This window comes from Netta rufina, assembly GCF_964035555.1.
Source record: "Netta rufina genome assembly, chromosome: 10".
NCBI classification, from domain to species: Eukaryota; Metazoa; Chordata; class Aves; order Anseriformes; family Anatidae; genus Netta; species Netta rufina.
In genome coordinates this window covers 6,118,759-6,133,268 of record NC_140133.1, presented here as the reverse complement: position 1 = coordinate 6,133,268, position 14,510 = coordinate 6,118,759, and the positions used below count along the sequence as shown (strand labels likewise).

The 14,510-nt window shown below is 36.4% G+C and overlaps 1 protein-coding gene across 5 annotated transcripts in view; it reads left to right on the top strand.

Annotated features, from left to right (window-relative positions):
* The window catches only part of ATG7 (autophagy related 7), a 104,953-nt gene that overhangs the window by 12,639 nt on the left and 77,804 nt on the right, over positions 1-14,510 (top strand). For 4 of the 5 annotated variants that reach the window (XM_084292528.1, XM_084292527.1, XM_084292529.1 and 1 more), the window contains exons 10-16: positions 756-852; positions 2,817-2,961; positions 3,538-3,696; positions 6,709-6,903; positions 11,146-11,349; positions 11,603-11,718; positions 12,452-12,527. In XM_084292528.1, the coding sequence (XP_084148654.1) occupies positions 756-852; positions 2,817-2,961; positions 3,538-3,696; positions 6,709-6,903; positions 11,146-11,349; positions 11,603-11,718; positions 12,452-12,527 (992 nt within the window). The remainder of the gene's footprint in view (positions 1-755; positions 853-2,816; positions 2,962-3,537; positions 3,697-6,708; positions 6,904-11,145; positions 11,350-11,602; positions 11,719-12,451; positions 12,528-14,510) is intronic. The other variant, XM_084292530.1, reaches the window with a different exon arrangement.

Genomic DNA, 14,510 nt, shown 5'->3' with positions numbered 1-14,510 from the left:
ATACAGAAGTTAGATGGTAACTTATGGTATTTCATGCTATATATAGCGATTAAAAAGCAGTCTTTTCTTAAAATTTGTACACGGTCCTTGGCAAATGCATATGATGGTGAATTTCTGTGGTATAAATTTTCTGTATATTTATGAGGTAAAAGCCTGCTACAGAGTGGGATTGTTTCTTCAGTCTCACATGCAATAAGCTTGTAACATTAGAGCATAAACTCAGAGTTAATTTCTACGTACAGGACAGCATGATTTTTTTTTCTACCTCATCTAATCTAAGAAGTTCTAAATGCTTTATATATGATAGTTGTAATTTAATTACTGTATAATTAGGATATGTAATTCTCTACTGAACTTACAAATGAAGTCTCAGGAATATGGTGAGGAATATGATTGAACTTGGCAAAACTTATTGTAGTTAATTCTGAATTTACTGAATGCTGAATGTGGCAGTCTGTTTAATGCTCAGGATCATGAGGCTTGATGAGGAATGATGCTGTCTCCATCTTAGGTTTGAAGCAAGCTAAACGGACAAAAAACAGCACACCAGGCACCTTATAGGGAAGTGTTTCTCCAAGAAGCCATAGTTTCATTAGATATGAGCCAGCAACACTTGTATAGCCACACACACTAAGATGCGGATTATTTGTTTACAGGTTTATTTTTTTCTAAGAATGTTAAATCCAACAAAACTTTTTTCTATCCTGTGATACTAAGGCTTCAATTCTCTTTCCTTCTTTCCTTCCATCTTTGAGAAACAGATTGCCCAAAAGCTGTTGGATGGGAGAAAAACCAAAAGGGAGGCATGGGCCCAAGGATGGTCAATCTTAGTGAGTGTATGGATCCAAAAAGGTTTGTTTATCATCTTCTAGATTTCTGTAGTTTCCTCCAGTTGGGCTTAAGCCATACCAAGTTGAAATGTGAGGACTATCTGTCTGTTAGTTAAGAATATACAGTAAGACATATATTACCAAATAGTTTTCCAAAGAATATTCCATGCATATGTATCACTCAATCTCTGGATGGTCCTGGTGGAGGTACAGATCTTATTAGAGAAGAGTGCACGGCATCCAGCAGAAGTGTTTACAGTTTGTGACACTAGCTTAAAATTTCAAAAACATTATGTAAAACTTAGTGGAACATGGGTCATAATGTTATAGACCTGTGTTTTTTACTGAATTCTGTAACCTGCAGGTTGTTAAATATAATGAAAATAAATATGGAGAACAGTTCAGCCTCTTGAAATTGTTAGGATGTGACAGGAAACGTGACTTTAGTAATTTTTATCATTTTGCGCATGATATATGGTAGGGGATTGAAAACAGTCTAGTTCTACAACCTTTTGGCTCATCTGCTTTCGCTGACTACATGTGGGTGCCTGACTTTGAGATTGTCAGGGCATGTTGACCTAATCATTTAGGTTAACCTATTTTACCTAACAAGCTAAGCAGTTTTTGTCTTGCAGTTATGTCAATTTAGGGTAGACATTAGGGAAGGCTCATATGAGGGCTTTTAATCAATTAAGTAAATGCAATTTCACCTTCTTTACTTTTACAAACTGACTTTTAATTCTCACAGAATGTTGGTAATCTGACAGCCTTGTCAGTTGTGATTTTGAACAATTGTTCAACAAATAATGTGCTAGATACATCATGAGCATAATTTTCACTGTATAAAGGAATGAAACTGTCAGGAAGACGAGAGGCCAAAGAAGCTTAAGAGATTGTATGAGAGGGACAAGCATTACTGTTCTGTGTGAAGCAATACTCCCCTTTGTGAGGAGGAATCAGGGAAGTGAATGAGATAGTCATGCTCTGGATAGATTTTTTTTTTTTCTTCAGATATTTTACCATGCTCTATGGATGGATGGCTTGTAATAAACTTATTTGATGAGTGCTTTAAGACTTCCTATTTTGATGAATATGTAAAAAATGACATTAAGTTAAACCTGGATTCCTTACCTCATTTTCCTTCAGAATGTCCACAAAGAACTTACTTTCTTGAGAGAGCAAGTATAATAATTGGTGTTATTTAAAATAAATAAAAAAGAAACAAATATATGGACAAATGGTCTGTCTTACCATTCAGCTTAACTGGAAAGGAATCTTGACTGAGGCACTTTATTTTCATGCTTGCATCAATTTTGCTACTAATTTTTTTTTTTTTTTTTCAGAAGCCCTTAGAAACTTCTTTCAGTAGTGATTTCCTATGCCATTTTAAGCAGTGCAGTTGCAGCTTTGGAGAAATAGGTATAGGTATCCATTTGTATATATTTAGCAGGTTTTTTTTTAATGTAGATTTGTTGGTGAAAGGAAAAGCTCAATTTAAATATGTCAACCTAATCACTTCTATTTCTTATCAGGGAACTAAGGCCCTCCTCTTCTCTTGGCCCATTCATGTCTTCAGAATCCGTGTCCATAAGTAGTATGTTCTTGCACTTGAATACCATCATATAGCAGAAAGGTAGTAGAACAATAGATCTCAGACCTAGTGAGAAAGGAGAAATAAGGCAAAAAGATAATAATAACTTTGGAGACCAGAAAAAACATGGGTTCATTGCCATCAACAGTAAAAACAAAGGAAAGCCAAAAGGCAGCGGAGATCAAATACAGAGGAAGGGAAGGGTGTTAGAACTACTGGCATGTGCCTTAAGGAGGGAAAACATAATGGTCTGTCGCATTGTTTTCTCTCCTTTTTAAAAACAGCAACAACAGAACTTCCTCAGGTGAAATAATTAATTGCTCTGTTGAAAAAAAAAAAAAAAGCACAAGAACACATTCAGAAGCATTGTTACTATTTTTTTTTTTCTGACATAGGTTAGCAGAATCATCGGTGGATCTTAATTTGAAATTGATGTGCTGGCGGTTGGTCCCTACGCTTGATTTGGAAAAAATTGTGTCTGCCAAGTGTCTGCTGCTAGGAGCTGGTACTCTAGGTTGTAGTGTTGCAAGGACCTTGATGGTAAGTCTTGAATTAATCATAAAAATCTGCTCTTTCTCTAGATTTCTGTATGATTTTTTTTTTGAGCAGTGGCCATGGCACACAGGGAAAAACTTTATTCCTCTGTATTAATGTACACATTTGTATTATAAGTTGCAGGGAAGAGGTAAGATCTGTGGTGTATGGAAGTGACTTGAAATTCTGCAAATAGTAGCTAGTAAGAGAACCTTAACAGAATAATAATTTGTATTGAATTCATGTAAGATTGAAAAGTTCTGGAAACAAATATTAAACAAAATCAAATTCACAGTGAAGCATGTGAAATAAGTAGCTGTGCTGTTATTTGCTTTCAAGGATGTTTACCACATCCCACTGAATTCTGTAGCTTTTGACTGATTACTGCTAAATATAGACAAACCAATTTACCTCTTCTCTAAGTTCAGAGTAAGTAAAAGGTTGTTGCTGTGAATGGCTTCAAAAGCTTCTGTAGCTTGATCTTGCTAGGAAAACTGAATAAAGCTTTTTTTAATTTTTTGCCATTGGAGAGACAAAAGTATATGGCTAAGCCCATTATATACAAATTACTTTCTTGTTTAGGGTTGGGGAGTGAGGAAGATTACATTTGTTGACAACGCGAGGATCTCCTACTCCAATCCTGTGCGACAGCCACTGTATGAATTTGAGGACTGTCTTAGCGGTGGGAAGCCAAAGGCACTTGCAGCAGCAGACAGGCTACAGAAAATCTTCCCAGGGGTGGTAAGACTAGTATTTAAAAATCTCATAATAAAACCCTTAAGAGAGTACTGATGACTTAAATAATACTAGAACTTGGTAGAGTTATTTAAAGAATTATTGTCAGCACATGAGGATGGAGGAGGAATGCAAAATACATCACTTATTGATAAATTTATAAGCGTTTTAATGGATAGCAAGTCCTTGAAGTAAGATGTATTGAGACAGTAAATATTTCTAATGATGAAATATAACTAAGGATCATCTGAATCATCTTGTGGCTCATGGATGGTTAAGTAATTTTTTCCATGTCTATTATGTCCTATGAAACTTAGTGCAGTAGTTTTTAACAGCCTGGGGAAGTTGGCAATACTTTTGGCCAAAGTACTTCCTCCTTTGAGGAACCTGGAGGTAATAACTTACTATCAAAATGAAGTAGTCAAAAGGGAACAAAATATAAGAATTATTTTTTTGTTATTTTGGAAGTGTATGATAAAAGACCCACCAATGCCAGTCTTTATCCTTTTTGACAGCAGGAGCACGCATTATATGAACATTATTCAGTGCACGGGTTTAAACACTCCTACTTTTTTCAGCACTAAAATTAGATTTAAATATATATACAGGTTTCTTCTATATCTGTACCCTTCTTTTAGGGTAGGAATTGATATTGCCTATAATTTCAGAATAGACACACTCTCAGATTGCTCTATCATTAACAAAGTTTCTTTATACTCACCAGGCACATGATAGAAGTCTCCATTGAGATGTTCATATTTTTTACTTTGGAATTGGGACTGTCTTAGAGTTGGTAGCTATATTTACCAGAGCTCAACTGACAAGCAATATCTTAACCACTGAGTTTAACAACTAAAGGAGTTATGTACTGACACTGTACAATTCTGTATTTAAAATGCTTCTGTTAGTAGTCAAAATATTTGATCAATGAACAGTGAAATATAGATCAGTTATGTTGTTGATGATCAGCATTGTTAACAAGCTTTACAGAAGCAAGCTCCTTTCCAAACACTTTTATGCTCATTTTGATTTGATTGCTCTATGTTGTTCTGTTTTTATTTGTATTATTCCTATTATTGTCATTATTTAAGAATTTTAGTACTGGTACAAAGCAGTTACTTGATAAATACTATGCGTTCTTTGTTTCCTCATACCATGGACCGGTCATATTTGATCACCTTCCAGTGTGACTCAAACAATTTTATAGCTATTTTTCCAGTGCTTGACTGCAGAAGTGTACCTCAACCACTGCTACTGGTGACTGCTGTCTTTTTTTTTTCCCAAGGGACAGTTATTCAAATAATGTTTAAGGTATTGAAGCTGCCAGGTTTGCGGTTATCTCTTTAGCCACTGGACAGAGCATTTCTGTGAATTCTAGTAAGATTTTAGTATTTTGTAAACCTTGTTAACAAATTTCTGCGCAGCTAGTCTTCAACTTGACTTGTTCATTTTAATTTTTGAACAGCAATTACCTTCTAAACCAGCATTCAAATGCCTTACAGGGCCTTGGTAAGTTGTTCATCAATACATTATTCATGTACAGCAAGGATTAAGTTCTATGCTCCTGGCACAGCTTTTCAGAGCAGGTAATGGCAATGGAAAGTAAAACCTCCACCAGTGATTGCCCAGTGTCTGTACTGATGGTGCAGATTCTGGGCTGTCGTAGCGGGGACAAAGTGGAGTTACTCTGTTAAGAGCATTGTAGTTCACCTTGGACTCCACATTTTGCTCCTGTAGGAGATCTGAAAAAAAAGAAAGCATCCTTTTGCTATCATTGATGAAAATATTACCCAAATGAATTTCTCCAAGTTGATATATTTGTTGTTGGGTTAGCTGATACTTTTTTTTTTTGTTTAGGGATGAGTATGATATGTAGAATGTATACTTGTTTCTTCTGGTTGTTTAGCTCACCTGGATTTATGATTTGTGCGTGCACTTGGAGTATAGAAAATTGCTTTCCACCAACCTTTCTTCTCTGTCCATGTGATTTTTTTTTTCCATGTGATTTTGTTTGGTTCATCAAGCTTTTAAATTTTGGCTTTAAAATTGTTAGTTGCTTAAGGTACAGTGATAGCCTTGGGTAAGGCCTATGCTTCTGCAACACAAATGGAGGATCAATTGTTCTCTGATACCAGATGGCTGACAGATTGTGTTAGTGTGTTTCCAAATGAGCGAGCGAGTTGTTTACATTGTATATGCTTATTTGGCTCTTTAGCTATTTTCTGCTCAATATGTTTTATCCAAATACGGAGTTGGAAGAGATGAATGTTTCTGCAATACGAATGAGCTCTTTGAGTATCTGTGCAATGTGAGCCTCCAGGCAGCCAAGGTCTGGAGTCTCAAGTCTCAGAAGTGGTTTTCTTACGTATCAAGTTCATGTATGGCTGGTGAAATTACATGAAAATCAATCAAGACTATTGTTCTTCTCTGAATGAATTTAAAACATGAGAATGGATATGTTGTATCCATCTTAGTGTAACTGAATTGATATTCAATATTAAATATAAACTTAATAGTGTCCATCTTGTTAACGTTGTGTGTAAAGTGGCTGCAAAGACAATCCAGGTTTTGCATAACTTCAATATTATGGTAATTGTGAGAAAGATCCATCTTCTTGCTTTTCTTGTGATGTTTGTTCCCTCTGGGACTAGAAGCAGTTTAGCTATCTTCTGGCAGTGATTTGTTAGACCTAATTAGCCTCCTGAGAGGCTGGGATGTTAGTTCAGGCACAGAGCCACCTGAACATCATTGGTTTGCTCTCATGATCCAAACTATCCAAACTTGTGTTGAGCTGCTCTGTTTTTGGATAAATATAGCAGCTGAGACTACCATTCACTCAAACTTTTGCTCTGTGCTTTAGTTTGTAGTACTGATACACTAAGAGATACAAAGAATAAAGTTGCCATTCTGCCAAACAGTAATTAAATTTATATTCTACAACTTGTATTGCAGTTAGAATTATTATAATGTGTTATTTTTTTCTATTAAGTCACATGTTTATTTTTTATTTCCATGCAGAATTCAGAAGGCTATAACATGAGCATCCCTATGCCTGGCCACCCAGTGAATTTTTCTGAAGTAACGATGGCACAAGCACGGAAGGATGTGGCTACACTTGAAGAGCTTATTGATGCTCATGATGTTGTTTTCCTACTTATGGACACTAGAGAGAGTCGGTGGCTCCCAGCTGTTATTGCAGCCAGCAAGAGGAAGGTAGTGTATTACACATTAATAAACAAGAGCTGAAATATAGTGACAAGGAGGTTAGCAATCGGCCGTATATACCTAAAAGACCCATATGGGGCATTGAAACGTTTTATCAGTCTGTTATGACTGTGCAAAGATGTTGTCTTGCTTTCTGTATCCTCAAAGGTTCTGTATAAGACAGAAAGAGAATGTTGAAGGGAAGAAATAGGTACTTCAATCACAGAAGCATATAGATTGAAAGGGTCCTCTGGCGATGATCTGATCCAAATCCCTGTTTGATTTAGGGCCAGCTTACGGCATGTTGCTCAAGGTCTTCTCTAGTCATTATCTTTTGAGCATCTCTAAGGGGAGATAGTGCATAGTAAAGTGGCTGAGAGAAGTGACTTTGTATAAGAGAAACATTGTAAGGAGGACTAAATCCATTAAAATAATAAATGACTGAAAGGGGATGTGAACTCTAGCAACTTGTTTGAAACTATATTTTCAAAATTTATCTAAAATGTGAAAAACAGAGTGCGTTCTGAACTGAAAACGCACATCAGCACTTTTGGTCAAAAGTTAATTTTTTTTCCTAATTACCTTATCTGATATATGCTGTTGTGCTGAGCCGATGCATCTAAACTCTGTACATGACTCTTAATCAGGTAATGCAGAAATAGCTAAAGCAATCAACAATGTATCAGCAATATTGTCATGTTAGACATAGAAATGACATGAGAGGGCTACAGTACATGAAATTAAGATCTTGAATTCTTATATTAAAAAGGAGTATCCTAAACTTTATATTCTGTATAGTTAATATTATAGGAGATCGGTAACGCTATATGCATAAGCGTTAACGTGGTCAAAATGTCAAAACATCTTTTGTGATAGGTGTACATGAAGCAGATTGAGAAGTTATGTATAAGCTTAACAGAAATGTTTCCAGGAGAGTCACAGAAGCATTTGGGGAGAATAGTTTGAGCCACTTTTGCCATGTTCTACAAATCAGATATCTGAATCAGATACAGATAGAGGAGACTTTAATTTTATTTGAATATTCTTGAAGACAACATGGCATCCAAACTTTTCCTGTGAAAGAATATTCTAAATCACACAGGAAACTGCATAGTTCTCTCAATTACTACAGTGGAAAAATAGTGTTTTGTAGAATCCAACTAATTTATCGTGAATATTTATTTCCTTTCCCACTGTGACATAGACCTTTGTAAAACAGTCTCTACTAATCCTGATATTTCTTAATTTAGGAATTGTGCAGTTTCATGTTTGCTCAGATAAAATAGCACAATTGGAAAATACCCATGTTAAGCTTTGAAGATGTCAGCTTAACTGCAGTGCACATCCTGTGTGTTTTGTGGCACAAATGTAATGATGTCCATAGCAATTTAAGTTGCAAACTTAACAGTAAAAGAAAACAGTACATGTGACAGGGCTGTGTCAATGTTATTGGATGGATATATATATATATATATATATATATATATATATATATATATATATATATATATATAAATAAAAAATTTCTTCAGTGGTTTTTCAGCTATGGCAACTCTAGTTTCCTAATCCTTAGTAGTTGTGTGTGGTTTCTTCTGTTTGTGTGTTGCACCTGGGGCACAACAACCCCAAGCAGAGCTACAGGCTGGGAGATGAATGGTTGGAAAGCTGTCTGGTGGAGAAGGACCTGGGAGTGATGGTTGATAGTCGGCTGAATATGAGCCAGCAGTGTGCTCAGGTGGCCAAGAAGGCCAACGGCATCCTGGCTTGTATCAGAAACAGTGTGACCAGCAGGGCTAGGGAGGTGATCGTCCCCCTGTACTCAGCTCTGGTGAGGCCACACCTCGAGTACTGTGTTCAGTTTTGGGCCCCTCGCTACAAGAAGGACATGGAGGTACTTGAGCGGGTGCAGAGAAGGGCGACGAAGCTGGTGAGGGGTCTGGAGAACAAGTCCTACGAGGAGCGGCTGAGGGAGCTGGGCTTGTTCAGCCTGGAGAAGAGGAGGCTCAGAGGTGCCCTTATCACTCTTTATAAGTAAATTAAAGGAGGCTGTAGTGAGGTGGGGGTTGGTCTGTTCTCCCACGTGCCTGGTGACAGGACAAGGGGGAATGGGCTTAAGTTGTGCCAGGGGAGTTTTAGGTTGGATGTTAGGAAGAACTTCTTTACCGAAAGGGTTGTGAAGCATTGGAACGGGCTGCCAAGGGAAGTGGTGAAGTCACCATCCCTGGAGGTCTTTAAAAGACATTTAGATGTAGAGCTTAGGGATATGGTTTAGTGGAGGACTTGTTAGTGTTAGGTCAGAGGTTGGACTTGGTGATCTTGGAGGTCTCGTCCAGCCTAGATGATTCTGTGATTCTGTTTTCATAAAAAGTGAAGAGTGCAAAGGAGAGAATACAGATTTTTGGTATTTGCAAATTAGTTTTATCTTGTAATTTCAAGTATATTCCCCTTTCTCCTCATGTTTGTTCTTCTGAACTTAACTGAATTTCCTCTGGTCCTGTTTTGCAAGCAAGAAAGATTTTTTTTCAAATCATTTAACAAATGAAAACAGTAAGTAGAACTCTCCTTTTCAGTTTTGTTTTACAAAAGCCAAGAATATAGTTTGTTCTTTCTTAATTGACATTACTTATGGTATTTCATATGCCAAATTAAAACATTATTCAATTTCCTCAGGTTAAGCATTACAAACAAGTAACCACTAAAGTTAGAGTGTATTTTCTTTAATTCTTTATCTTAAGTCAATTTAAAGAGATTTCTGATCCTAAGCAATAGCTCTATATACCAAAGTTGTCTTTGGTACTGTACTTTGAGGCCAAATTTCTTAATTTCTTCGATAGTTCTGTGCTGTTAGCTTAGTGCCTGACTTAGTGTCTGACTGCATCACTGTTATTTCATTTTCATAAGATCACTGATGTATGCAGATGGGATTCTCTGTCACCGGATACGCACAGCACGGAAACCTCAAGGCCTCCCAGCTGAAATGCTTGGCATCAGCTTTTCAATGTACTTTGTGTTAAGCATATAATGAGAGCTCTACTTCAAATGTGAATTTGTAGAGCAGCTGCAGATCTAAAGTACTGCTGAAGTTTTGACCTTAAGGTCTCAAAACAAGCATGTGGGGAAAAATGAAGAACATTATGATAATCTGTGTAAATTTATCTATAAAGGGGTACATGGGTAGAAATAAGAGTCAGTTTCCTCACGGGGTTATCATTCAGTTGCCTTAATGATCTTGCATCTACCTGCAGTCCTTCCTCCCAAAACAACTTAAGTTTAAGGACAGTTTAAGGACTGGTTCTGTGATATTCTGGTCATAACAAAAACTTTATCTGCTTAACTTTATATAAACTTCAGATTACTCTCAGCACTTGTCACAAGCTGAAGGGGAAAATGGTAACAAAGCAATCATGCTTTTATTTTTTCATTTATTATAAATGAACAATTGCTGCTTGTGGCCCCCATGTGACTAAACAGATGCATATGAAGACCATAAGTAACAATTGCTTTCCTCTCTGAGCAAGATTTTTGGGGATAACAGAAGTCACATAGAAGTGTTTAAAGTGTTATATTGGAGCACAGTGAAGTGAAAGAATACATACTGAGAATCTCAGATGGTATGAAAGCTTGTTCTGATAGCCACTGTGGTACTTAAATGGCATTTGAAATATTGTAGCACTCAGAGTTTCAATGTTTGGTATAGAACGTGCAGCAAACTGGAGAATAAATTCTAAGCGGGAACCAAAATAAGATGTTCCAGTAACAGTACTAATTGCTGTGTGAAAATTGGGCCAAATATGAATACATGGGTGTTGATCCATTTCAGTGCATAACTGCTCCAGTAACGTCAGTGAGGCACTGAATGTTACTGTGAAGTTGCCTTCAAATGTTAACTAAAGCAACACATTTATCGAGTTCCTGTGCCAGTGTTGTCTGCAAGTGTACATAAGTTCATGCAAAGAAAAAAGGAAGTCATTCATTTGTATCACCTTGCCCTGAAATTGTCCCCTAATTGTGGACTTCTGAAGCAATTTAGCATTTTTTTAAATGCATTACAGTGGGAATTTTCCACATATCAGAGAATCTGGTTTGGGGTTTGCTGTTTTTGTGGCTAGGATGATGGATAGGTGGTGAGGTTGTCTGTATACAGATTTTTTTTGTTTTGTTTTTGACGCTTACAGTGAACCTCGAGGCCTTTTTTCCTCCTCCCCTTTAAAGCTCAGTTCAAATTTGTTCTTCTGTCTTTATTCTTCATAGCTGGTCATCAATGCTGCATTGGGATTTGACACATTTGTTGTTATGAGACATGGACTAAAGAAACCAAAACAGCAAGAATCTGGTGATTCGTGTTTCAGCAACGCCTCCAGTTCTTCTGACCTGTTGGGATCATCACTCTTTTCAAATATCCCTGGCTATAAACTGGGTTGCTATTTCTGCAATGATGTTGTGGCACCAGGGGATGTGAGTAGAACCTTATGCAAATGGTGGTGATTATGCATCTCTTTCATTGTGAATTGAATTCTTATTTCTTTTAAATGGTATTTTGTCAGGGATCCTTTTAATGTTGAAGTATAGATGATTAAAAAATAGTTCATATTTTATTTGGAACATCAAATAAATGAATTGCACATAACTGAAGATGTTTTGCGTAGTAGAGCAGCTAATTACTTTTGAGTTACTTTTTTCTTTTTTTTAGAATTGTCTATCTTTGTAGTCCACCAGGGATCGGACATTGGATCAGCAGTGTACAGTCAGTCGACCTGGATTGGCAATGATAGCTGGAGCTCTTGCAGTGGAATTAATGGTTTCTGTTTTACAGCATCCAGAAGGGTGAGTCATTTCTGAGACATGGAGTGGTGTTTAAGAGATGTTCTCTGAGAAATAAGAGTTTTTTTTAATATAATCTTCTGGGAGAAGGAAGAGGGAAGTACACATTAAGTAGGGCAATTCTGTAATGTGTGATGTTGCCTGTAAGTTAATCTAATTTATAGGCCATATCTTCTGTTACTGTAATTTAACAGTATTAAGAGAACTGAATGATCAAATCTATATATAATTTTTTTTTTTGTATTGGAGATTGGCAGTTTTCCCTCCTTCTGAGCTCAACAGTAGAAAAGTACTGAGAATATTTCAGAAGAACAGCGTGTTTCCTGTTACTAGATCTTGGGATTCCTTTGCTGAAGAGTGTGTTTTAGTGTAATGAGGAACTGTAATAACCACTTCTGTCACACAAAGGGCTTTCAGATAAGCAAAGTGTTTCAAAATCTTAGCTAAAATTATGTGGGCTTAATTCAGAAATGACTCTGGAATTCTGTAACCTGAAATTTAGACTTGTTTTTCTTTTTAAAAATCTTTGAAAGAGAAGGAAAGCTAGGTTTGGATATGAGTATGTTACAAGTCTCCAAGTTCTGAAAAAGGATTTTTGTATTTTCCTGCTGAAGCCTGGTTACTACTATGAAACAGACTTTCTAGGTTCTAAACTGCAACCTGTAATGAAATGTATGGTAACTTACTGTTCAGTATGTTGTCGTTGTTCTGACTTTGATTCTTGGATTTTTGGCAGTGGTTATGCTGTGGCCAGCAGTAGTGATGATAGAATGAATGAACCACCTACTTCTCTTGGACTTGTTCCTCATCAGGTAAGTAATCTGTGAGTAAATGTTCTTGTTTAAAAGCTGGGTACTGATATAAGACCCATATCGCAGCCTGTTTCCTTAATAGAATACACTGTATGCTGATCTGATTCTTTTCCCACAAGGACTGAGTCTCTGTGTTTGGTTTAAAAATAAATAAGAAGCCATCATAAAAACCAAGGCTGTAGTGTTCCTGGTAATGTTTCTGTCCCAACACTGCCTACTTAGCAGGAATTTATTTGGACAGAGGAATCTCCTAACAGGCAACATTTAAATATGTAACCTTTGACTTTTCCCTATCAGAGCTGAGACTGTGAGCATCTCAAAGTCGCTCTAATTTTCTTTTTAAATTCACTCTTAGGTTGAAAAATAATGTTAAAATTCAGCCAACATCTATTATAGTTCTCTAAAATATTCATGAATTTTGGATGCAGTACATCAGTCTTTATTTTGTTCTACTCAACCCAAACTCGAGTTACAGATTAGTGTTTAAGGTACTATTTTCACGATAACAAAGACAAGTCTATCCAGTATATCGATACGGTCTTTCAAAATACTACCCTGTTGATCTTACCCACTTAATCAGATATCCTGTGATGTATCACTGGGAATTTAAAGTCTTTTGCTCCTCTTGCTTTATATTGCTTATCTGAGTATCTCTTTGTTCAGATGCATCTGTTGTATAAATAATTCTTTTTTTGTTTATAAATGATGTCTTTGGATTCTCTTTGTTTTTTGTGTGCTCAGAGTGAATCTTAATTCAGAAAAAGACAAAGGTACTACTGTGCTTTCTTTTGTGATGTCCAGGTAATCACAGAGAAGTCTACATAAAGTTAGTCTAATTTTGTTTATAATTTTATGTAGTAACCAGTATTTACATATGGATCATGTTTTACAGTGGGGTTCCCTGGGCTTTATCTGTTTTTTTTCTCTGTTAACTCCGGAATCTCTCCAGTTCTCTCTCAAGTGTGTGTCTCTCTATGCATCTCCTTGTTACAGTGGGCACTGTCAGCTACAGCATTGGTAGAGAATATCCTGTTCTCCACAGACTTCTTTTGATCCTGTCAGAGTACCTTGTAACAACTATCTGTCCTCATTGGTGTTCATAATCCATAATCTGCTCATCTGGAAAGTTACCAACAGTTTCTGGCTTTGGTGTTAATTGATTTGTTTGTAACTTTCACAATGACAAGTTGTTTGCAGTCAGGGCACTCCATTATAAACTAAGTTACTCCCTTAACCCTCTTGTAGCTAATATGCTAATGCTATTGTCAACAAGACCCAACCTGAGACAACTGCTGCAGTATCTTTTTGCTTTCCTATCTGAAGAGAAAGAGCCAAATCTGTCTGTCACTCATTTGATGATCCAGGATAATCTCCTGATTTAGTTCTGAATAAGATTTTGCTTTCTTAGTTGAAAACTGTATGGCATAATTAAAATCTTTCATAGTTTTCTGTAATCATCTTGATGCTTTCCTCTGATATGAAATAATGCTGAGGTGTTCGTTTTTAAAAGTAATGTCAATAATTTTGAAAGTTAAAATTTTGAGTCTTGTTTTACAAGGAGACTTTGTTTCAAAATTATGGCTTTATTCCAAACCTCTGGAAAACAGTTCTGAACTTTCTCTTAGCATCTAAGAAAAGCAATTTTTTTCCAAAGGAAAGCTAGAAATAGGAAGGTATTTAGCATATACTTTAGGAAGTTTACTCCTTTCTACTCAAAAAATAATTTTATATATTTCCTTATGAGAATGTTGAGACTCTAGTCAGATGTGTCTGCCATTTTTTTATACTGCATGTGAAATCACATAGGGGTATTTTTCTGTTTTGGGCTATACTTTTGAGATCAGATTAAAGTCCATATTTGAGGTGGATCATATCTTGCTATTAAGTTATCACTTGTCAACTGTATATCTGTTTTCACGCTTGTGTAGTGACTGTCGTGAATGTCTTCTCTAGTTAGACATTCTAACGCGTTTAGTAGATATA